We start from the raw sequence: 22,909 nt of genomic DNA on the forward strand, positions 1-22,909 counted from the left end.
CAAACTGAGGTACAACTCTTTTGAACTCTTTATAAGTAACAGGTGATCATCCTAATTAGGCACGTTCAATCACTGTGCAAGTGTAAACTTACTCCCACAGGACAAAAAAGAGAAGAGAGGGGAGAGGGGAGAGGGGAGAGGGGGGTTTAGAGAGAAAAAGCGAGAGAGAGAAGAAAAAAAAGCATACAAGTCAGTACAAAGAAAATACAAATCCGTAGTCACTCTTCAAAATATTCAAACAATACTGAAAACAGATGAAAAAACACACAAAATCCTATAAAAAGGGCTTAATATCAAATTATTCATTCAACCCAAAAGGTGACAACGTATTCAAAGTATAAATCCAAAAACATTCCTCTCAAAACCCCCCCACCCCCCACCGACTGTTTTTGCACCTTCTCTATGCCTAAAGGCACTAACATTATGTCCCACTTTATTAAAATGAGACGCTACAGGATTGCGTTCAACTCCCGTTACTTATATTACGATGTTCACTAATGCGGGTACGTAATGCTCTCGAGGTTTTTCCAACATAAGCAAGACCACACGGACAACGAATAAGGTAGATCACATGTGTAGATGAACAAGTAATTATACCGCGAATCAATATATTACGACCAGTGTGTGTGGCTGAAAGATTTACATTTATATGTATAAGTACACTGGGTACAATTGCCGCATCTATAATTACCAGGAGGAAGAGTAAAGGTAGCAGGTTTCACTACAATAGACGAGCACTCTGATCTTATATGCATGTCACGCAGGTTACTTTGACGTTTAAAAACCAAACGAGGGCCATCTTTAAATATATGAGACAATTTGGAATAGCTAGAAATAATATGCCAATGCTTGTATAAAACCTTACGGAATTCTACACCTAATGCTGAATACTTAACCGAGCAAAACGGACCATTGCCTAATTGTGTTTCATTAGCCATACCACGTAGGTACTATGTTTGAGATGTATCATATGTACAATTTTTTTCTCTCTCTCTCTCTCTCTTTTTTGTCCTGTGGGAGTAAGTTCACACTTACACAGTGATTGAACGTGCCTAATTAGGATGATCACCTGTTACTTATAAAGAGTTAAAAAGAGTTGTACCTCAGTTTGTTATGTGTGCCTGCATGACGAAGACCCGATGGTCGAACCATTGCAATAAAATATATTTTTTTATGGAGCAGTCAATTCAGTGTGCGGACATTACGTTTGTTCCTTTGCTAGTTTTGGAACAACATGAAGATAAGTAAATGATGAGAGAATTCAAATTTTTGGGTGGAGTATCCTATAAGTAAAGAGTTAGTTACAAACTTACTAGCAGTTACTAAGAACCCAATTCTGCACCTTACGTCCCAAATGGCTGGTGCAACCCTATCCATGTCTCTGGTCTTATACTCATATGTTTACATGGGGGAGGCCAGCAGGGCCTCAGTGTCACTGTGTGGGAGAAATGAAGTGGTCGATGCTTCTTTTAAAACCCATTCGAAGGGTAAACATTGGAGCAATTAATTGCTCAGAACTGCATACAAGTTGGGTGAAGCACATCAGTGGAACATCAACAGCTTTTGCCAGTTACATCAAAGTTTAGAGTCACCGATTTAAAATCACGCTCAAGAGGATGAATGTTTTATTGCTAAAAGTGGAAGGGCACTTAAGTTGAGTGTTTACTTGAAGGACCATTGAAAATTAAAGAAAGATGGGTGTGTTTTTGACTGGGCACAAATCAACAAGAAGATCCGCATAAACATATTTATGTAACCAGTGTGTGGGTGGCTGAAAGATTTACATTTATATGTATAAGTACACTGGGCACAATTGCTGCATCTATAATTACCAGGAGGAAGAGTAAAGGTAGCAGGTTTCACTACAATAGACGAGCACTCTGATCTTACAAGCATGTCACGCAGGTTACTTTGACGTTTAAAAACCAAACGAGGGCCATCTTTAAACATATGAGACAATTTGGAATCGCTAGAAATAATATGCCAATGTTTGTATAAAACCTTACGGAATTCTACACCTAATGCTGAATACTTAACCGAGCAAAACGGACCATTGCCTAATTGTGTTTCATTAGCCATACCACGTAGGCACTGTGTTTGAGATGTATCATATGTACAATTTTTTTCTCTCTCTCTCGCTTTTTCTCTCTTTCCATCTCTCTCTCTTTTCTTTTTTGTCCTGTGGGAGTAGGTTTACACTTACACAGTGATTGAACGTGCCTAATTAGGATGATCACCTGTTACTTATAAAGAGTTAAAAAGATGGGTGTGTTTTTGACTGGGCACAAATCAACAAGAAGGTCCGCATAAACATCTTTATGTAACAGGAGAGATGTACAACATCTCAACCTTAGGCAAATGTTCTCCATCTTTGTGTTGAAGTCAGTATCTAGTGTAGCTTTTCCATCACAATCAAAGCATCAGAGGATGAAATCAAGTGATTTGTCCAGTGGCATCATTGTTGGGTCCAACAATAACATCCTTCATTCTGTTCCATATTTTATGTCATATCAAATGCAATCTATAACAATAAAACTCCAGTTCACTTTAAAAATATTAACGGTGACAAAAACTCTTCCAAGATTCCTGCTGTACCATTTTGTAACCCATAAATCCATGTTTTGATCTCAAGTCAACTTTAAGAGCACTTGGGACAAGACTCTCATGTTTAACATTCTTTGAAAAATACCACAACACCACTGCACTGCTTACTGTGATGAAGCTCATACTTATGAAACGGCACACAAAATTACAGCGTTCGAAGAGTTGCAGTGAACACAACACCACAGAGTACGATGGAACTGTGATAATCAGAATGTGTCTTGTTGTTTTTGTGGTCTTGAGCAAAGTTTCCTGCGTAGACCACTGAGCAGAATAAAACCAGAATAATATCATCCGTTCCCTCAAACCAGCTGTCCACTCATGAAATACGAGCTCTTGTGTAAAATTATATGCAGGAATCTTTGCTGTCATCAGGAATGGAATGTCATAAAATTGTTTTATTTTTACATTTCTATATCTTTCTTTTCATATTTTGTGATGTATTGGTTTTCATTTACTCAATCATTCATCCAAACACTCAGATTCAACCACTAAAACATCTGCCAGTCATTTCTGAGGGTGTAAGAGGTGTGACTTGTGGTTTGCAATGGAAATAGCCTGTGTTGTTAAGATAAATTTTTAATCTGTCACTTTTATTCTGTTGCCAGGGAATGCCGGGACCAAAAGGAGATAAGGTAAATTCACCCACAATACATCAAGCCATCAAGGCATTATGATAGTTGATTCAAAGAAACTTATTCACGAGTATAAGTTAAGAGTTGCTCTCTCCACAGGGTGACCAGGGAGACATGGGTCCCAGGGTGAGTGTCACAAACATCTAATATTATGCTCAGTCAGAGATTGCACTGATCTGAGGATGCCCCTTGACCTGGAAGTCAATTATAAAGCCATTTCCTTCCAGATGGCAGGGCTTGGTTGCTAGCAGTTTTACATTACTGTGTTGTAGTGATGTGCGGATGGCGGTTATATCCGTGGGTCGGGTAATAAAAAAAATGCATTCTAATTATTTGCGGGTGGATAAGATAAATCATTAATGATGCAAATATTAACTACATTCTCTAAATAGGCTACAGAAATTGAATGAAGTGTAAATTAACATATTAACGTTATTCAACAAAACATTATTTAGTCAAGAGCAGTGAGGGATAGGTCTTTTGTTGTCTGATTAACATTAATGACAGATGGCACAGCTTTATTAGGCTGCTTTCACAAGACCTATTTCACGGATCCAATACTTATACACATGCGTTTTCTTTCGCAACTGTTTACATTAACTTAAAAGTCCGTGTAAAGAGAATTCTGAGAATTGTTTCTAAACACATTACAAATGTTAGAAATGTATTGCTGAAACACATTACAAAGACTCTGAACTATATAGTACTGAATTGTGGAGTTAAACTGTTAAACAGTTTTTCACCAATTCTGTGTTCAGGATTTATTGGGCGGGGCTAAAACGGTGGCTTGATGACGCAATGGAACCACCGAGCATGGCCCCACCCCTAATACTATAATAACTATGTTGAGAGGTCAAGTTCTTAGTTCATCTTTTTGAATGTCTGTAATGTTAGATATACAGATTCTAGGCAGGGACGGTTCTAGGGTGAATGGATACCTGGGTCTTAACCCAGAGACATCAATATGCGGCAGAATACATACAATTTAAAAACATGGAGCGTTCACAATTTGCATCTAAAAATGCATGGAAACGCGAGCTGTACAGCTTTCTCTTCTTTCAAAGCGCACCGGAGCTTGTACTCTCTTGGTGTTTGCCGTTGCTAAGCAACCATGAGCCGCGCTCGCCTTGAAGACCATGATGAAGACCAGACGAGAAGGTTTCAATTTGCCGCGCGTCTACAATTAAATAACGAACTTGCACGCGCAAACATGTATGGCTGTATAAATCCAATTAAGCTACTACAGGTAGCATCAGTAGCATCCATTCAGGTTGTAGCGGTATTTGACAGTTGAGAGAGACGGCTGCTTTCCCGCGAGTGGGCGTGGTTTCAGTGCAGACAGCGGACACGCCCCCAGCATTTGAGAGCAGAGTGTCCTGCTTATTTTTCAAAGATTTTGATAACTTATTTTAGTTACTTGGCATTTTTTTTTTATCATTCAAATTTGGCTGGGTGGTTAATAACACATTTTTCTGTTGTGTGACAAACTCAGAACACGTATTTTAATATCACTTTACACGGACTTTAAGACAAAACCAACAGTGCTTATGAGGATACTCGCCAGGACGACCATTTTGACGTCATTTTGTGTGTATTTGTTCACTTAAGCGCAACAAGATTTGCTTGCAAACTCAATTTGGTACTCGCAGTGCGCGCTTTGGATGTGACTGTGAGCGCACAGAAAAGCGCCTATGGAGAGCGCGAGTGCCGAATGATTTAAAAAGACGTGAAAATAATAAATTTTTGTGATGATGCAACAATGACCGATTAGGAAATTGACAATTCTATCAACTGTACCGAAACGTGAGCTAAAGTCTTGTATCGCAGCGTGCAGCTCTAGATGCGCCGATGTGAAGAGAAGGTCAAAGATATAGGATGCAGTAGCCTACAGCTGAATCACTCGCGCTGTTTTCAAAGGTCTGATTTGTTTGTGTGGATTTATTTACTCATCTAACCTATATACTATACTGAATAAATGTTTTGCAGTAATTTCCCCCATTTTAAAGTTGAAAGCTGCGGGAATGAGTAATGCGATATATGCACAATCCCGCTCCGAAATTCAGGACCTAATTAAGCATAACTATTATACAGAGGACTGTGAAATAGATTTCCATGACTTTTCCAAAGCTTTCTGGGTTTATTTATTTTTCCAAACCTTTCCAGGCCTGGAAATTGCTGTTTTAAAATTCCACAACTTTTCCGGGGTTTTCATGACCATACGAACCCTGAATGTGACGATCGAGTGCGGTTATCTAAATCAGACAAAAATATAGGTGAGGGCGGTTGGCGGGTGGATAATTTATTTGAAGCTGCGAATTCGGGTGACAATTTAGCTCATCCGTGCATCACTACTGTGTTGATAGACGTAAAATCTTTATCTGTTCAACTAATTCCAATTACAACCTCAATGTGGTATTCATCACTGTACCCCTGCATCCACCAAGCCAGTTTTCTCCTCATCCACGGGGAAAAACTGTGAGCCTTGACAAATCAGGAATTCGCCAGTACAGATCGCACCGCTTTTCTATCTATATCTACTTGAACTATCATTTAAATCATTTGGCTCCCTATGCTTCTTTTCCACCATACCTCATGACCATTCAGCACAATTAGAAACATGTGCTTTGGCTGCTCTCTTTCTTTATGTTAAGAACATGTGTTGTATGCGCTACACTGTTTTTGCTTTACGCCATCAGTCTGACAGTAGAAAAATGAACCAAATCATTGAGAGTGGTGACATGAGCAGACAGGAAAAGGAAAACAGCCTCTCCCATGGGCCGTGTTCCTCTTTTTGTGTGGATGTAAGAGTCAAATTAGCGCTTTTTCAACTGCATTGAATCAGGAGGAGTATGACCCTTTGGAATCCATTAAAGCTCTCATGGGACAAGGACCCCTTGACCTGGAAGTCAATTAAAGCCGTGTTTCCTTCCAGATGGCAAGACTGGGGTTTGTAGTGCAGGTGGATAGTTGACCTTATGCTTACTCCTGACTTGTGACTTTTGCCCTTTGCCCAGACATAGAAGCAGATCAGACTCACAAAGTAGTCTTTGTGGTATCTGAGGCAGCCAAGAAGAATGTTCTGCTAAGTCGTATGCAGGGTTGTGCACCATTCAGAACTGAATTGAGAATTCTGTTTAGTTTCCAGTTTGATTCCTGAATTTGAAATGATGTAGCAAATAGGGCTGTGTATCACCAGTAAAGTCACAATACGATACGTATCACGATACACAGGCCACGATACAATACGTATCATGATACATGACTACACTGAATTTCACCTCAGAAGAATTTAGTAAAGCAGCTGTTTATTAAACACTGCATACTATAGGGCCATTCCTAACTATTGCCAGAGCAGGCAGTTGATGTCTGCATTATGAAGGGCCTCTATAACTATTACCTGAACTAATATAGTTGAACTAATATAGGTAATGGCATTTGTATCATTGGGCACTCCCCACCAGGTAAAATATTCTGATTGTTTGTATCTTGTTTTTAAGCCCATAAATAATAATATACTCGTTCTAATAAATTTATATTGTAATGCATGCATATTAATATATTTACTGTATCTAACGCACACACGTTCACTCAAACAGATCACGTTGCGGCCGCACACAGACATTCAGCAACACAAACTTTTTAGTGCTGCCCTGCAATTTTATCAATAAAATAGCTTAATCGCTCAAGAGCTACATTATCTTTCTTAACGAGGAGCTGGTAACATCATTGTTTCTAAAGGAATTTCAGCCATAGCTTCACTGTTAATAGAGAAACGCGGCAAAGCGGTGGTAATTCATACATACAGCCTCTCTCTCCCTCTCTTTTGTAAATGAACAGTTGTTGAATTACACTTTTCTGAGACTAGAATATCGAAGTGGAGATAGCTAAACTGCAAGCTAACCAGTGTTTTCAGAAAGCAAGTGTGTAGTTATACTTAGCAGGTATTTCCGTATTGCTCAAGTGGGAAGCTCTGTCTTGGGGATTTCGTCTCTTTATATCAGGCAGACCAGTTGTGTTCCTCTGCGGCCAGATTAAACCTTGTTGTAGCCAATATATTATACTCTATTCATTATTTTTTAGAAACCTCGCACTTTTCTACTCAATTTTAAACGGTGTTCTTGTATTCAAATTAAGCGCGGTCCTCTGCTGCACATGTGCCACAATATCGATACAGAGACAACTGTATTGATACTCGTATCGTCAAATCTCTGTGACAATACATCGTCGTAGCGATATATATCGAAATTGAATTGAAATTTAAAGGAATTCACATAACTTTAAATTAGAAAAGCAAAGTTTGTCAAGAATAACTTTGCATGTTGACTTGACAAAGCCTTGTTTAAAGTTCTGGGGGAAAAGGTTTAAAAGGTCACGAAGACTGAGGGTTTATAGGTCTTACATATAGATAGATCATGTCGAAGAGACTTACCTTCCAGAATACCCCTAAAATCCATCTAGCAACAACCCAGAACACCAGAGCAACAAACTAAAAACTGCAAGGTAATATTTTGTAACCATGAAGATCATGTTGGCAAGTTGTGCATGGGCAAGCACCCATTTTCTGCTGACGAAATAGAAATGTAGCTTAGGCATGCTGTGGTTGTTCTCTACGGCTTTTCAGTACAGATCCTGCAGAATAAGTTTTTGTGCACAAACTCCCTTGACAATCTGTGAGAAAGAAAAATCATGAAAACGTTTCTCCTGGGAAAAAGTAGTCTTTTTTGTGAATCCGTTGCAGACCTATCTAACCGCAACTCTAAACATAAACCTCATTGCCATGTGCTCCCATTGAAAGTTAATCATATCCAGAAGGTGTATTTGGGCTTGGTTTCTTAAAACAAAAGAATAGCCAGAATAACTCTCACAGGATTCAATTTCAAGTTGAAGCTCAGTTCTGCACAGAAGTACAATATAAGATGTCATCACCCTCCATTATATGTATCGTAACAATGTCATTCTCCGAATCATCTCCTCTTTCTCCCTTATGTCATTTCCTGCCTCCGTTTTCTTCTATATGACCTCTGACCACCCAGGGACCACCGGCCTACGCTGCCTCTGCAGGCCTGCTCAGTAATCAGATTCTCACGGTTAAGGTTTGTCCTTCCCAGCCTATCATCCCTTGTCCATGTTCACAAACATCTGTGCCTCATACCTTACTTTATTTCACTTTGTATTTCCTCTTCTCCTTTGTTCCCACAACCCTTTACGCTGAGGGAAGATGGTGCAAACTGAATCTGTTTCTCCAGCTGTGATTACTGGCATCACTGCTTTCTTTCTTATTTACTCTGTCCATCTTTCTCATTATCTGTCCTCTGCTGTTAGATTGTCTTCCCTCGCTATGAGCATGGCTTTCTCTCGGCTACAGCTGACCACCACACTTTTCACAGGCACCTTCTAAAGGTAGAGCTGGATTTGTGCATGCATGCCTTGCTGCTTTTCTCATTTTCTCCATTTCTTCTGTGTCCTTGGCCTCAATTAGCTCATCTGGTAGTTTACAATGTTGTGTTGCATGCCTGTTTTGAATTTCAAAGAGAGGATAATTGTTGTGTTTATTGACAAAAGAGACAAAAACATGTTTGCCAGACCACAGCAAATAATCAAGCCAAAATAACTTTTTGCCTGTTTTAGCCGTAAAAGTGTCTCGCATTAACTTAATATGTTAATCAAGAATCGTTTTTGTGAGGAACAGACATTTCTTCATACATAGCCGCTCCTTGAAGCTTCAGCCCCTGAATAATTTTAGCATTTGCCGCAACCAAACTCAGTATCAGTGCTCAGAGTATCAGTGGTTATGAGAGACTAAATGAATATGAAACATGGTTAGTATAACCAATGTAGGTAAAGTACCTATTCAAGACCAGAAACAACAGTGGAACAAAGACAATATCCAAATACTTGTTCTCTCTCTGTATTTAGGGTGATCAAGGTCAGGCTGGGCCCCCAGGACCTCCAGGAACACCTGGTCCCAGAGGGCCTCCAGGAAACACAGGCAGAGATGGGCCGCAGGGCCACCCAGGAGAGCCGGTGAGACACTTGCATTTTATCTCACATGGTCTTTTGTGTCTGTGTCTGTACTGAGCTCACTCATTCTACAGCTGTAGTGACTCATATATGAGTCACACTGTGCTGAAGACCCCGCTCAGAAGACCAGGTGCAGCTTCTCACTGAGCTGAACCCTGTGCTCAGTGTTGGGTTCAGATATATTGCATTTGCTTCTACATTTGTGTTCTTGGCAGATGCTCCCATATCAGTGACATGGTTTTAAAAATACATAGATTGTTTAAAGGTGCAATAGGTGATTGTCTTCAAAAACATTTTTTGTTATTCTGGTTGAAAGTCTCTTCACATCCCGATAGCAATCAGTAAGTTAAGTGGTCTAAATGTATTTATATGTTCTGTGGAAGGCGTAGGACCAAGAAATGTTCATCCAATCAAAACGCTCGTTCCAAGCATTTTGATTGACTTTCCTACCTGCCTGTTAGCTGTTTGCATACCTCTGCGCACCCAGTTTGCACACACAGGACACGTCATCAGCGCGTTCACATATGCTATGCCGACAGAGCGAGAACAAACATCAACAACCCGATCTTCCTTCGTGGTACTGTAGTACTTTTACTAACTGTACTATAAAGTTTTCTCACCGGTGTATGACATATGATGTATTGTAGTAATGTTGTCGCTGGTCTGTTCGCGTTCATGCGTTCAGGAGGCGTGGCTTTGGACGCCGATTTGCAGGGAGGGTGGAACGTTCGCTTTCAGTGCTATCAGGCTAAAGTTAACATTTTCAAAGATCTCTTGCTGCACCTTTAAGACAGATAGCTGTACATTTCAAGTGCAATGGTTGCTATGTGTTTAGAGTCACTTAAGTGTATTGACAAGGGTTTTAGTGCATTGCTTTGTGGTATGCTTCAGCTGTTTGAGCATATTGAATTGGTGAGGCAGACAACTCTGATTGGCTGTTCAAAGCCTTAAAGTACAAAGAGCTCACCCCCAAGTTTCTTTAATATTTCTTAGAGCCTGTGCACCTCTTTTTGTGTAATGGATTGCCAGTCAAGGCATCCTTAAAACCCTCATCTTTGAATACGGTTTCTTTAACATTTGTGACCCTGGACCACAAAACCAGTCTTAAGTCGCTGGGGTATATTTGTAGCAATAGCCAAAAATACATTGTATGGGTCAAAATTATCGATTTTTCTTTTATGCCAAAAATCATTAGGATATTAAGTAAAGATCATGTTCCATTAAAATATTTTGTAAATTTCTTACCATAAATATATCATAAAATTTTTGATTAGTTATATGCATTGCTAAGAACTTCATTTGGACAACTTTAAAGGCGATTTTCTCAATATTTAGATTTTTTTGCACCCTCAGATTCCAAATTTTCAAATAGTTGTATCTCGGCCAAATATTGTTGGATCCTAACAAATCATGCATCAATGGGAAGCTTATTTATTCAGCTTTCAGATGATGTATACATCTCAATTTTGAAGAATTGACACTTAAGACTGATTTTGTGGTCCAGGGTCACATTTAGTTTTGGATTAACTTGTAGTTGTTTCATCTTCCATCACCTGAAAAATCACATGAAGCTTCAACATGCTGTTCTCAGTAATGCATTGTATAACAGTCTGTGGAATCGTGAGATACTTAGTGATTGAACTTGCAGCTACAGAGTAAAGTAACTCTGAGGGTTTATGCATTTGTAGTAAATTCCCTATGTTTTCCTAAACCAGTTTATCCCAACATATGTTCAGCACTTTATTTCCTTTTCAGACTACCATCTAATCCAAACAAAGAATGGTGCAATGATGAAGGGCAAAAATTCTCACCCTGCTCTCTCCCTCATATTGGGAGCAGATGTTCTGGGGTCAAGAAGCTCAAAGGCCATTTCCTGTTATTGTATCCCAAATTGTGTTTATATATGCCTAAGTGAAACCACCTCATTAGGCCTGATGCTGTGCCTTTGTCTTTCTCAGAAGTGCTGTGGAACATGACAAACAGACACGGCACTATAGCACATATTAAGATAGTAGATGTTTCTGTTTAGTGTCTGTAGGAATACGTGAAGACGTACAAATTAATTTGATTTTAGGCAAGTGTTATGCAATATTTATTCAATGTTAAATCCGTAGCTGACTTGAATACATCCTTAGAAGCTTACAGGACGTCTGCCAGAACAGTCTGAAATAGATGTTTAAAAGGCCATTGTGTGGTTGTTTACTGTTGTTTTGGTGTGTTCCAAAGTTACACTCCCACTAGCTGAATAACCTTGTCTGCGTTTAGAGAAAGAACCTGTGTCACTTCAGAGCTGCTGTCTGTAAAGAACTTGGGTCATTTTCACCTTTTCTTCACTAATTTGAATAAAAGTAAAAGATTAGATTTAAATAGTTATACTATACATCATAGATCTAAAAAGGTCTAGCATTTTAGTGGACAGTCAAAACAGACCTGCTCCTTTAAATATGACTAATTTCTTATGTTTGCTCTCTAAAAACAGGGTCCTCCTGGAAAAGATGGAAATGAGGTAGAACATCATACTTTTATTTATTTATTTTTACTTTTTATGAACTCATATTTTATTATTGATCTACAACTTAATGGAATTAAGTAATGCTGTTAAACAAGAGTGACGTCATATCTTAATTATGCACTGGCTTATGTAATGCATATTTTCCCTACAGGGACCAAGAGGGCCACCTGGCATGCAGGTATATACATGTGTCTATGAACATATGTGACCCTGAAGCACAAAACCAGTCATAAGTACGGGTATATTTGTAGCAATATCCAAAAATACATTGTATGAGTCAAATTTATCCATTTTTCTTTTATGCCGAAAAATCATTTGGATATTAAGTAAAGATCATGTTCCAAGAAGATATTTTGTAAATTTCCTACTGTAAAAATGTCATTTTTGATTCGTAATATGCATTGCTAAGGACTTCATTTGTACAACTTGAAAGGCGATTTTTTTTTTTGCACCCTCAGATTTCCTGATTTTGAAATAGTTGTATCTCAACCAAATATTGTCCTATCCTAACAAACCATACATCAATGGAAAGCTTATTTATTCAGCTTTCAGATTATGTAGAAATCTCAATTTTGTATGAATCCCTTATTACTGGTTTTGTGGTCCAGGGTCACATATGCGAATCACATGAGTGGTCCCTTAAATATTTTGGACACTTCAGCCAAAATTTAAAATGCATGAATGCGGTATTAATATTAAAATAATAGAAACAACAATATCAAACCAAGTAGTATTTGTAAGATAGTACAATTAAATGCTTAAAGCAAAACACACAAAAAAAGATGTTTCTTTCAAATACTAAAATGATTGAGATGTTATTTAAAAATAAGAAATATATATATATTTGGACCCTGTCAAACATTATTGGAACATCAAATCACCTTGGTACCAGTTTGATGAAAGCAGTTTAAGTAACTAAATGATTAACAAAAGATTTTAAGATTTTGATTAAAGGTTACCGAGACAAATTTTTTTCTTCTGTGTATTAACTTATCACATTAATTGTTCACCTCAAGACTAGCAATGTGTGCTAACAAAGTAAATAGTGTCAATTTTGATGTCATGGAGATTTAAGCATTCAGAATTGTCCAAATACTATATATATGTACATTTAATATTCACTACTACTTATTTTTCATTGCACAGTATTTGCCTACAAAATTAATATCCATTGTTTTCTCATTAAGGGTATGAATGGTGTCAATGGCATGCCTGGCCCACAGGGCCCTGCAGGGGACAAGGTTAGATTTTCACCCCCCTTTTTTCTCTGTTTTCATACACACAAAGACAACCTTAATTTTTATGCAGTTGTTTGGCATATAGGGGGATAAGGGTGCTCCAGGTACTGAAGGGAAGAGAGGGACTGATGGATCCCCTGGCATGAAGGTGAGCTGTCTGTTGAGAAGCTGGTAATTATAATAAGAATATGCAGATATAGTGTTTATGAGATCTATGTAGTTTCATTTAGGTCTGTTTACTGAGTAAGTGCACTTACTGAAACAATACAATAATCCTGATTCCTTAGGGTGAAAAGGGGGATGGTGGAGATCCAGGACCCCAGGTGAATGTTTCACGAAGTCATTTCTTCATTACATATTTCTTTTTTGAACATCTTAGATGCTTGACAGTCATTTCCATCTGTCTCTCTCAGGGACAGAAAGGAGCTACTGGCTTCATAGAAAATGCTGATCTGGATGTTAGACTCAAAGCTCTACAGGTACATTTCAGTTAGAAAAATGGCAATTGTGTAAAGACCCTTTTGTTATCTCCAGTAATTACTTTTTGTATTGATATTTTCTTTGTACCAATAGGGGCCTCCAGGACCTCCAGGAGAGCAAGGGCCAAAAGTGATTTATACATTTTCATTGAACTGTTTTGTCATACACCAGTTACTATTGCTGGGACACATAACACTCAGATATATCTGAAATATGTCTTCGTAACAGGGAGAAATGGGCCTACCTGGGGCGCCAGGAGCAGAAGGAAAGCAGGTTTGTTCATGCACAGTCTGATTATAGTTATACAAGTGCACTGCATTAAATTGCTTGATGTTTCATCCAGGGCCATAAGGGGGAGAGAGGTGATGCAGGAGAGCCTGGAGCAGCAGGGGCAAAAGGGGAAAAGGGGGAAATTGGACTGATAGGGCCTTCAGTGAGTATTACATATTACATATCATGTTTACAGCAACCTTATAAGGTTACGATACATGTTGGTTTGTCATGGCATTTTAGGGTGAAGCAGGGCAAAAGGGAGATAAAGGAGACTCTAGGCTTGAGGACAATCTGGTGAGTTTAAAACACACACTTATATGAACATCCTATGTAATCCAGATGCAACTTAATTGGATTAATCTTGATAACTCTCTTGTAGGCCCAGATTATCTCTTTGCCTGGCCCGCCAGGGCCACCTGGACCACCTGGGCCTGCTGTAAGGAATACAGTTTAATACTTCCTAACTAGATTTTTGAAAAGATAAAAAAAAGCTTCTAAACTTCTTTTTAGTTAAGGAAAGCGAAGCTTACTAAAGCTAAACATACTAAAGCATACCCCCCATTCTATTTCTTTCAGGGATATCATGGATTGCCTGGACCCAAGGTGAGACTGGGAAGCACTGTTGTAACTTAATGTTCATAGGAGATGAAATATTTAACATCAATCTAACATAAATTTAAATATAACATATTTATATATATAAGGGAGAGCCTGGTGAGGCAGTTAAAGGAGAAAAGGGCGATGCTGGAGAGAAAGGTTCACCTGGGCAGCGGGTAAGTTTTGCTGCAAAAACCAATATGCAGAAACCACATCAAGACTGGGTTGATACAATTCTGCTGCTTGTGCTTAGGGTCTTCAAGGCTTTTCAGGGTCTAATGGCTTGGTAGGCCTGCCAGGTGCAAAAGGCGAAAAGGTCAGTGTTTTGTACACCTTAAACGACAAGTTAATAAAGGCCTAAAATGACTACAAATAACCTGTTAATGTTGTTTCTTTTGCCATTGTGGTCTGTTTTCAAGGGGAAACAAGGTGAACCAGGTTTAGATGTAAGTAATCATTATGCTGTTAGTTATGTAAGTATATGAAGTCATTACTTACTGAACATGGCTCTCCTGTGATAGGGTTTCCCAGGGCTTCAAGGAGAAAAGGGGGACAGAGGAGACAAGGGGGAGAAGGTTAATGATTTTTGTGTTTAATACTGCATATATGGTATATTATTTTAAACTCAATTCTTAATGCTGTAAGAGTACAGTCTGACCAGCTTTATTCAAAACAGTTTCAATTTTACCATACCTCTCTAATGTGCTCTTCTTTATTTCAACTTGCAGGGTGACAGAGGTTCAATAGGAAAAAAAGGCCTGAAAGGACAGAAGGGAGAGCAGGGACCTCCAGGGCTTGATCAGCCTTGTCCTGTGGTATGTCATGAAACCACGTGAATGTTGTTGCAATGTTTATTTATTTATTTATTTTTTTTAAATCCCTTCAATGCAAGTGTATGGCAAAGTCAGCTCCATGTGCACGTATTGAAAGAATTTACTACAATTAAAATTTGACATGGATGGGTTTCACTGACAGGACTCCAGTGGGTTTAGAGAACATGATGGGGAGGCAGGGGCTCCATCAGATGCCCCCTGCCCTTTGGTACAGTATGTTATTGTTTTTCTTATGTGTGTGCCCACATCATTTCGATGTTTCCATCCTGGTGCTTGGGGTTCCCTTGTCCACAACCATGAGATCTGACTCTCAGGATGGCTTGGCATAGACCAGAGCTTCTGGAATTCTTTATCACAAGGTTTTTTTTATAATTTCTAACAATGCAAAGTTTGCCCCATACACAAATGAATTCTAATCAGGGACATACAAAACTGCATATTTGTAAAATTGACAACTGTCAAGTGTTAACTTCCATAGTATGAGGAAAAAACGCTATGCAAGTCAATGGGGACCAACTGAAGTTGCTGTCGACTTTATTTCAGTGTGATGACATATTCTGTGACACATGACATCAGTCATAGCCTATTCTACACGAAAAACAAAAATCACAAACAAATTATGTATAATTTCATTTCAAACGAATCAGAAAAATAAAGTGGGTTCAATCCAAACAGCTTAAAAAAAAAAATTAAAATAGATATCTGCAGCTTTCTAAAGGCACTCTATCTGTGCTTGCATTGTTAAATACTCTGTTGTTAGACATTTAAACGTCAATTACACAAAATGTTTAGCATACTGTCTCTGGAAGAAAAAACAACAGTGATTGATTAGCCTATATTTAGTCATTCATTTATTTATTTATTGTAGATGTTATTATTAAAGCTGTAGTCTGTAACTTTTTTTGGTTAAAAATGATCTGAAATCAGTATTTGAGCAAGTACATAACCAGCCAGTGTTTAAAACCTTATCACCTTACTTTAGCCCTAATTTGAGTGGTACAGGTAGGTTTTCGCAGGAAATTCGAGCATGGCCCTGCGTCATTACGTCACGTCTGTAAACATAAAGAAGTTGTCCCAGCTACTAGGCTATCGCATGTGAGGATCCTGCAGGTGGCGGATCGTTTATAGCCTTTTCTCACAGCAGCTAGAATAATTAAATGTATCATTTTGATAGCGGATTGTAATCCAGAGAGGATTATGTGTTTATGAAACACATGTGAATGAAATTAAATGATATTCCAGTTTTAAATGTGCTTCTGATTACAGATAGCCTGGGATTACAAAAGATTTGTATTTTAAAGAAAACCAGTTCAAAGGGAGCATAGTTTGCTTTTTGGGTTAAAATTATTTCTTAATATGAAATTTGAATGGCATGACAATTAGATTTGACTGTACAGAAATTGAAATCTACACGTTAATACATACTATACTCATAGTCACGCAATGCTGATGTTGTTAACATGAATCATTTGAGAATAAAGTATAACAATAATAATAATTTGCACGGTTTGATGTGATATGAGCTAACCAATCGTTAGATTTAATCACCATTGGTAGCGCAATTTATTGTAATGCTTTTTTCCTCAGTCAGAACAAACATGGCAGACTTGTTACTTGTTCAGATGGCAATATACGGTGAAAATTCTTATTTGGGTCATATATTCCAAGACGTAGGCTAGAATCTGTGATTGCGAAACACAGTAAACATGCAAACCAGTGCGTGACAGATTGCCACACATTCACCTCAAAACATTAGATTCATCCGCGCTGGAGCCGTGCCAGAGCACATCCCACGCAAGTAAGATAATTCCGCAAGCAACTGCAATTCCAGGTTTTCAAACAGAGATGGCGACAAAGAGGCAAAACTTACAGACTGCAGCTTTAAACAAAACTTTTTGCTGAAATATCCACAACATATAAGAGTGCATGGTTTATCTGTCGATCAGATGCGTGTGAAAGTTGCATTCATTATTGTAGCAACAGTAGACTCCTGGTGCATTGTTGACAGAAAAAAAGTCAAGATTAGGAGAATAATGTTGTGTCGTGATAATGAGAAAACAACTTTTATGACGAAATCATGAGAAAATTTTGTTCAATTAATCACAAGAAAAAATAATAATCCATGGCCCACTGGGACTTCCATATTTTTCAGTCTCACTAAACACTAGCTAGGTGGTTCACGGACAACTAGTTAACCAACCAGAAAACATACTATCCCTAATTCTAACTCCAGTGTAAGTAGATTGAATCTATGTCTTGCCCAATGAGAATATAGGTCACATGAAAGAAATAATCATACCTACCTGGCTTTGCGATCGTGTTCATCTGAGCTGTATTGACAATGTGTTGTGGTTCACATTCAGACTTACTGCTAAAGGTGTTTCTCTGTGGGTTAAGCCCAATGAATTCTTCGGTTTTTACATATACACGAGGATTCGCTTGCAGTGGGCGTGATGCAAATTTCACCACCAGAATAGAACGATTATACTGGACGCACACCTCACGACTTTTGTGTTTTTTGCACATGCTTTGGTTGCAAATGCCCACTGAATTTGTTTTGTACTAATCAGTTGGGCCGTTGTTTCACAATAGAAAGTAGGGATGTGCGGGTCTAGTCGACTAAACGGTACAGCTCCTGCTAGTCGACACTGAAATCAACAGTCAAAAAGTTACCATAATTTTAACGTTACATTTAAAACATTTTAACAAGCTAAAATAAAATTTTTGAAAAATAAATATCAAAATATTTAAATATATAAATATTTTTAAAAGTGTATCTGGGCGGAAACTAACGTTACATTTTTACCTCAGACCTCGTATGCCTTTTCTTCATGTCAGTTGTGGCGAGCTCGAAATGACCACGCGAAAGACCAGCAAGGTGTGGGATTATTTTGAATTAGAAGGAAACGGAAAAGTTTTGTGTAAACTGTGTAATGTCAAATTGGCTTACAATAACTCTACTGGAGCGATGCGGAATCATATTCAATACAGGCACGTATGCGTTAGCTTGGAGTCTAGCCAAAGCCAGCAAATGTCAATCATGTCATTCACTACAATCCGCCGCTGCGGTCCGTGATCCCATCCGCACCGTCTATTTCTCGAAGACCCACTTCGGTGGTGGTGCGGGATTTCCAGGCTCTTTTCGAAACTGTCTGCTTGCTTGTAGTTATCTCTCTGCGTGCCTGTAACTTCAGTTCTTGCAGAGCGCGTTTTTTTTTTCAAGTGCAGAATCGCCTCTAGTCCGTCTTTCGCCAGACCATGTTAACATGTTAAATTCACTGAACAAATGCACATGCTCTGAGTAAGTAAAACGAGCATTGTTTTGTTTTTAGACAATATAGCCAAGCCAACATGAAGTACATTTTTAAAAGCTGTTTTAATGCCATTCCTTGATGAACTTTCCTATTGTTTTTGACTTGTGTTTTAATATGTTGGCTAACGTTATATGAAAATGAAGAATTATATGAAATGTCAGTCCATTTTCCATTTCTGCATTGCTCCAGCTGATCTGAATAAATAAGCTATGCACTGGTTTATGTTGAGTGTATGCTCTTCCTTATTTTCTGTTCAACGACCGCCTAAAATTAAATGATAACAACGTGAGGCAAGCATACGGCATAATCGTGACCTATTTTTAGCAGATTTCATTGAGGGATTTGACAGTGTGATGCAAAGATTAAGTATTTCAAGTGTAGGCTGTTATACACGCACAGTTTTTTTTTCTTTTTGCCATTTTTTTGGGGGTTTCTAGCTTTTAGACTAGTCGGATACAAAACTTCCGTTTAAATGACAGTCAAATTAGTCGTAGCGCACATTCCTAATAGAAAGCAAAACTAAAAAGACTGAACAATGTTAACAAAATACTGGAGACTGCAACAACAACAGATACCAGCATTGAAAATAGCTTGTCAAGTCAAGTCACCTTTATTTATATAGCGCTTTTAACGATACAGATTGTGTCAAAGCACTTAACAGTATCAAATTAGAGGATAGAGTGTCAGTAATGTATAAAGATAAGATTAAACACTCAATTTTCAATTAAAGGCATTTCATTATTGAATTCAGAGATGTCATTGTCTAGCTCAGTTTAGTTTAAATATTATCTGTGCAATCAAATCGGCGATAATCGCTAGAAATTAAGTGTATGTATGTTGTGTATGCTTGTACGTGAGAGTTACGAGATAGCTGCAACTTTACTTTAAAAGAGTACAAAGATGTTTTTATGGATAACTTTTGAAAGAAAATAGAGCAGACACTGGACAAAGATGAAGCTTTCTATGCGTACAAAAACGAAGTATACTTTGGGCTTTAGTGTGCTTCCTTTAGTCCAGGGGTGGGGAACGTTGATCCTGGAGGGCCGGTCTACCTGCAGAGTTTAGCTCCAACCCTGAAAAAAGAAATACCAACCCGTATCCTGAAGACCTTGATTAGCTTGTTCAGGTGTGTTTAATTAGGGCTGGAGCTAAACTCTGCAGGGACACCGGCCCTCCAGGATCAACATTCCCCACCCCTGCTTTAGTCGCACATAATCATTGGTGGCAGGTTTCAACTGTGAGCAAGTGTGCTGAACACATCCTGAAAAGTGAAGCCAAAACATTCCCCAAGTGGCTGGACCCAGTATAGGACATAAACCCCATTGGTTATCTAATAGGATGTGAAAAAAAAAAATAAATAAAATTACACTTAGAATATTTTTTTTCCAAAGATGGCTTACGTCATTTTAAGTAGTTCTTATCATGCTGATGCATGTTCAAGTGTTCATTTTTCTAATAAGTTTGCTTTTAGTTAGTTATTTAATGCTATAGAAAAACGGGGTGTGGTGTCATGATTGTGATTGGGTCTGTGGGAGTTTGGGTGTGACTTAGATACAGAGGCTTCACCTCACGTTCACTACTGCACAGACTCAGGCTCCAAAAAATGAACCACTATTGCACAGACTCTGGCTTCAAATTATGTTGTTTTCGCAAAGATGACAGTGACCATACTGAGATGTTTTGGTTTCACTTTTCTATAATCCCAGGGCTCTTGACTCATTCTTCCCACTGGTCGTGCTGGTGTGTGACTAACTTTCCCAGCACATGACTTTTTCCCATGCACCAGCACATGATTTTTATTTTTTGCTACAACATGGGATTAATGGATGCTAATGAATAGTTTTTCCATTATCATAGTTTATAGATGCTAACAGAAGCAGGATTAAAGGTGCTTTATGCAATTTTTTAACTCTTCTAAAGCCAAAAAATAACATATGTTTGTAGATATTAAGGAAACATGTTACGTTTACATAGCTGTTTCTCTGAAAAATAATGCCATAACCAGTAGCCACCTTTGCGGTCGTGCTGAAAAAGCACTCGTAATGAAAGCGCCTCTTTCGGTCTCTTCTCGCGATCAGTGAAATCTGACTCCTGCTACACTGTGCTGTGGCTCTGCAGTGTGCGCTGTATAAAGCATAGCAGATGCTTTGGAGCAGAGCAGACCATGCACTCGCACAAATGTAACCACGTCAAATTTTAACTCACACATTCTCAAAAAAAATGGCTGCAGTCTAGAGCCCTGAGTCTATCTTTTTTACGGTCTATGTGTGTTAGCCCCTCTTTCCTCCCCACGTCATTAGTAACACCCCTTTTCCACCAATGCAGATTGAGTGCTGGTTTGGAGCCAGAGCCTAGTTTCAAACCGGTTCTTTGTTTTTCGACACCCAAAGCACCAGCTCTGAACCAGGAAAAGTGGTTCGTAAGTAGCACCAAAACATTGCTGGGCTCGAAGTAAGAACCGCTTTGTGTCAGGGGCTGGGGGCAGGGTTACCGTGACCAACAAAATACTTTTGACCGCCATATTTGAAATAACATCTAAACATGAACACGTTGGGTTTGCTGTTTGGATGCCGATGTAGGTTCTTAAAGCCATGGACATCAATAGAAACGCAACGTCCACCATTGTTGATGGTGTTTAGGCTTGTTCAGGATGCATCGGTGCCGGGTGGACCGATCGGCGCGTGGCACCGGTGCGCCGCGGGAGTGACTGGAAGGCAGATGGCTCTTTATGGTTTTGGATCATTCCCAATGCATCCCAAACAAGCCCGTTGTGTTTGGCGCTAGCGTAGCTAGGGGAAATAAAACATATTCAGATGACATATTCAGTAACGTAAGACCTGGCTCTGTGGTGGCTCTCTCGCCAGTGGAAAGGCAAACCGGTTCTTAGAAGGCTCGTTAGTCGAACCAACTCTGAACCAGCAATAGCATTGGCTCTGAACTAGCACCCGGTTCATGCTGATGGAAAAGGTATCAATGTTCTTGGACATTATTGATTTCCTTCTCTTTATTTGCAGGGGCGTGATGGGCTGCCCATACCAGGATGCTGGCATAAGGTATAATTATATATGTGATGTGGAGAAACTATGAGTCCTGCCATAATAGTGAGGATATTGCATTATGACTGCAGTAACTGCTTCCTTTTTGTGTCTTCTAACAGTTTTCTCCTATTGCTCTCTTGCAGTAATGACTAACCTGGAGCATGGAGTTTGTACATATTGATATATATTTTGCAAGTAACATTTGCTTTTTCTCCCAATTTTTTAATTTCTTATTTAATAAATTGGGTTTTCATATGGGAGCCCCTGCAAAATAATGTCTGTATCGCTGCATTAACAAAGAGAGGCTCTCCACTGCCACAATAACAAGTGTAGAAAAGCAATGAAGCGAGCATCATAGGTGCTGAGACTGTACTGATATTAAGAAGAGACATGAACTCAATGCTTGTGGATGCACAGAGAATAATGCTGCTGCTGTCCTTAAGGAGAGAACATAACCCTGAACTTTCTAACAGACTGACCACTGTGTCTGCAAATGATTACTTCTTCACTGGCTGTCTTACTTTCCTGGGTGCCATTTCAAACAACCAACCCCATCCATTCTTCGCTAAATGTTTGCTTTGAAAGGAAGAGGTTTCAGGGCAGGGTGGCAAAGCCAAGCACCCATCTCAGCCCTAAAGGACACTGAATGGGCTACATGGAGGGAGTATATGCTTTGCCAGTTCAACTGGATGTTTCCAGTGAAAGGGCTCACCTGTACTACAGGGAGGAATACAATGTGGACTTTGCACTGGATTTGTACTGGTGTACATATGGACAAATCTGTACTCAGGAAACTCTTTTCACTTGGTCAGTAGGAAATGGCTTACTGTCTTGGAAAAAAGTAACTGATATCATGTAAAGTTGTTGTAAGTCTTGTCTGTTTATAAGATCCCTCATAAACTAAAGCAACTTTGGTCTTTTAGCCTATTCATTGTTTTTGTGGGGTTGTCTGCATCCTCAATGAGCATTATATGAAGTGTGTGTAAATAAAATGTATCATTTTTACATTTAAAGGCCAGTATGACTTATTGTTTGAATAACTCTGTACAGTGCACTGTTTTATGTTCAGTTGCTTTCCCTTCACTCTGTTTGTTTAAATTTAGTAAAATATGCAAATGTTTAATTACAGCAGTTTGTCTTAAGAGAAACATTTTTAATGCTCTTGTGCTCTAAATGTACTTTACACAAGTACATCAATGCAAATATTTCTAGGCTCACAAGTCAGTTTCATGTGTTGTGCTGCCAAATGTGTCCGACTTTGATAAGCAAGTTAGTTAAAGTTGATATGTTTATACTACCCGAATTCCAGAAATGTTGGTATGTTTTTTAAATTTGAATAAAATGAAAACTAAAAGACTTTCAAATCA

The 22,909-nt window shown here is 38.8% G+C and overlaps 1 protein-coding gene across 1 annotated transcript in view; it reads left to right on the forward strand.

The window, feature by feature from the left end:
• The window catches only part of LOC131529395 (collagen alpha-1(XXIII) chain), a 98,872-nt gene extending 76,325 nt beyond the window's left edge, over nucleotides 1-22,547 (forward strand). Inside the window, exons 8-30 of the mRNA XM_058759093.1 lie at nucleotides 3,210-3,236; nucleotides 3,336-3,362; nucleotides 8,270-8,329; nucleotides 9,153-9,260; nucleotides 11,737-11,763; nucleotides 11,921-11,947; nucleotides 12,957-13,010; nucleotides 13,093-13,155; nucleotides 13,295-13,330; nucleotides 13,421-13,486; nucleotides 13,581-13,616; nucleotides 13,716-13,760; nucleotides 13,831-13,920; nucleotides 14,001-14,054; nucleotides 14,140-14,196; nucleotides 14,337-14,363; nucleotides 14,465-14,533; nucleotides 14,611-14,673; nucleotides 14,777-14,803; nucleotides 14,879-14,932; nucleotides 15,086-15,172; nucleotides 21,519-21,557; nucleotides 21,662-22,547. Of these exons, the coding sequence (XP_058615076.1) occupies nucleotides 3,210-3,236; nucleotides 3,336-3,362; nucleotides 8,270-8,329; nucleotides 9,153-9,260; nucleotides 11,737-11,763; nucleotides 11,921-11,947; nucleotides 12,957-13,010; nucleotides 13,093-13,155; nucleotides 13,295-13,330; nucleotides 13,421-13,486; nucleotides 13,581-13,616; nucleotides 13,716-13,760; nucleotides 13,831-13,920; nucleotides 14,001-14,054; nucleotides 14,140-14,196; nucleotides 14,337-14,363; nucleotides 14,465-14,533; nucleotides 14,611-14,673; nucleotides 14,777-14,803; nucleotides 14,879-14,932; nucleotides 15,086-15,172; nucleotides 21,519-21,557; nucleotides 21,662-21,688 (1,170 nt within the window). The 3' untranslated portion in view covers nucleotides 21,689-22,547. The remainder of the gene's footprint in view (nucleotides 1-3,209; nucleotides 3,237-3,335; nucleotides 3,363-8,269; nucleotides 8,330-9,152; nucleotides 9,261-11,736; nucleotides 11,764-11,920; nucleotides 11,948-12,956; nucleotides 13,011-13,092; nucleotides 13,156-13,294; nucleotides 13,331-13,420; nucleotides 13,487-13,580; nucleotides 13,617-13,715; nucleotides 13,761-13,830; nucleotides 13,921-14,000; nucleotides 14,055-14,139; nucleotides 14,197-14,336; nucleotides 14,364-14,464; nucleotides 14,534-14,610; nucleotides 14,674-14,776; nucleotides 14,804-14,878; nucleotides 14,933-15,085; nucleotides 15,173-21,518; nucleotides 21,558-21,661) is intronic.
• The last annotated feature ends 362 nt before the right edge of the window (nucleotides 22,548-22,909 follow it).

The sequence above is a fragment of the Onychostoma macrolepis genome, chromosome 21 (genome assembly GCF_012432095.1).
Source record: "Onychostoma macrolepis isolate SWU-2019 chromosome 21, ASM1243209v1, whole genome shotgun sequence".
NCBI lineage: Eukaryota > Metazoa > Chordata > Actinopteri > Cypriniformes > Cyprinidae > Onychostoma > Onychostoma macrolepis.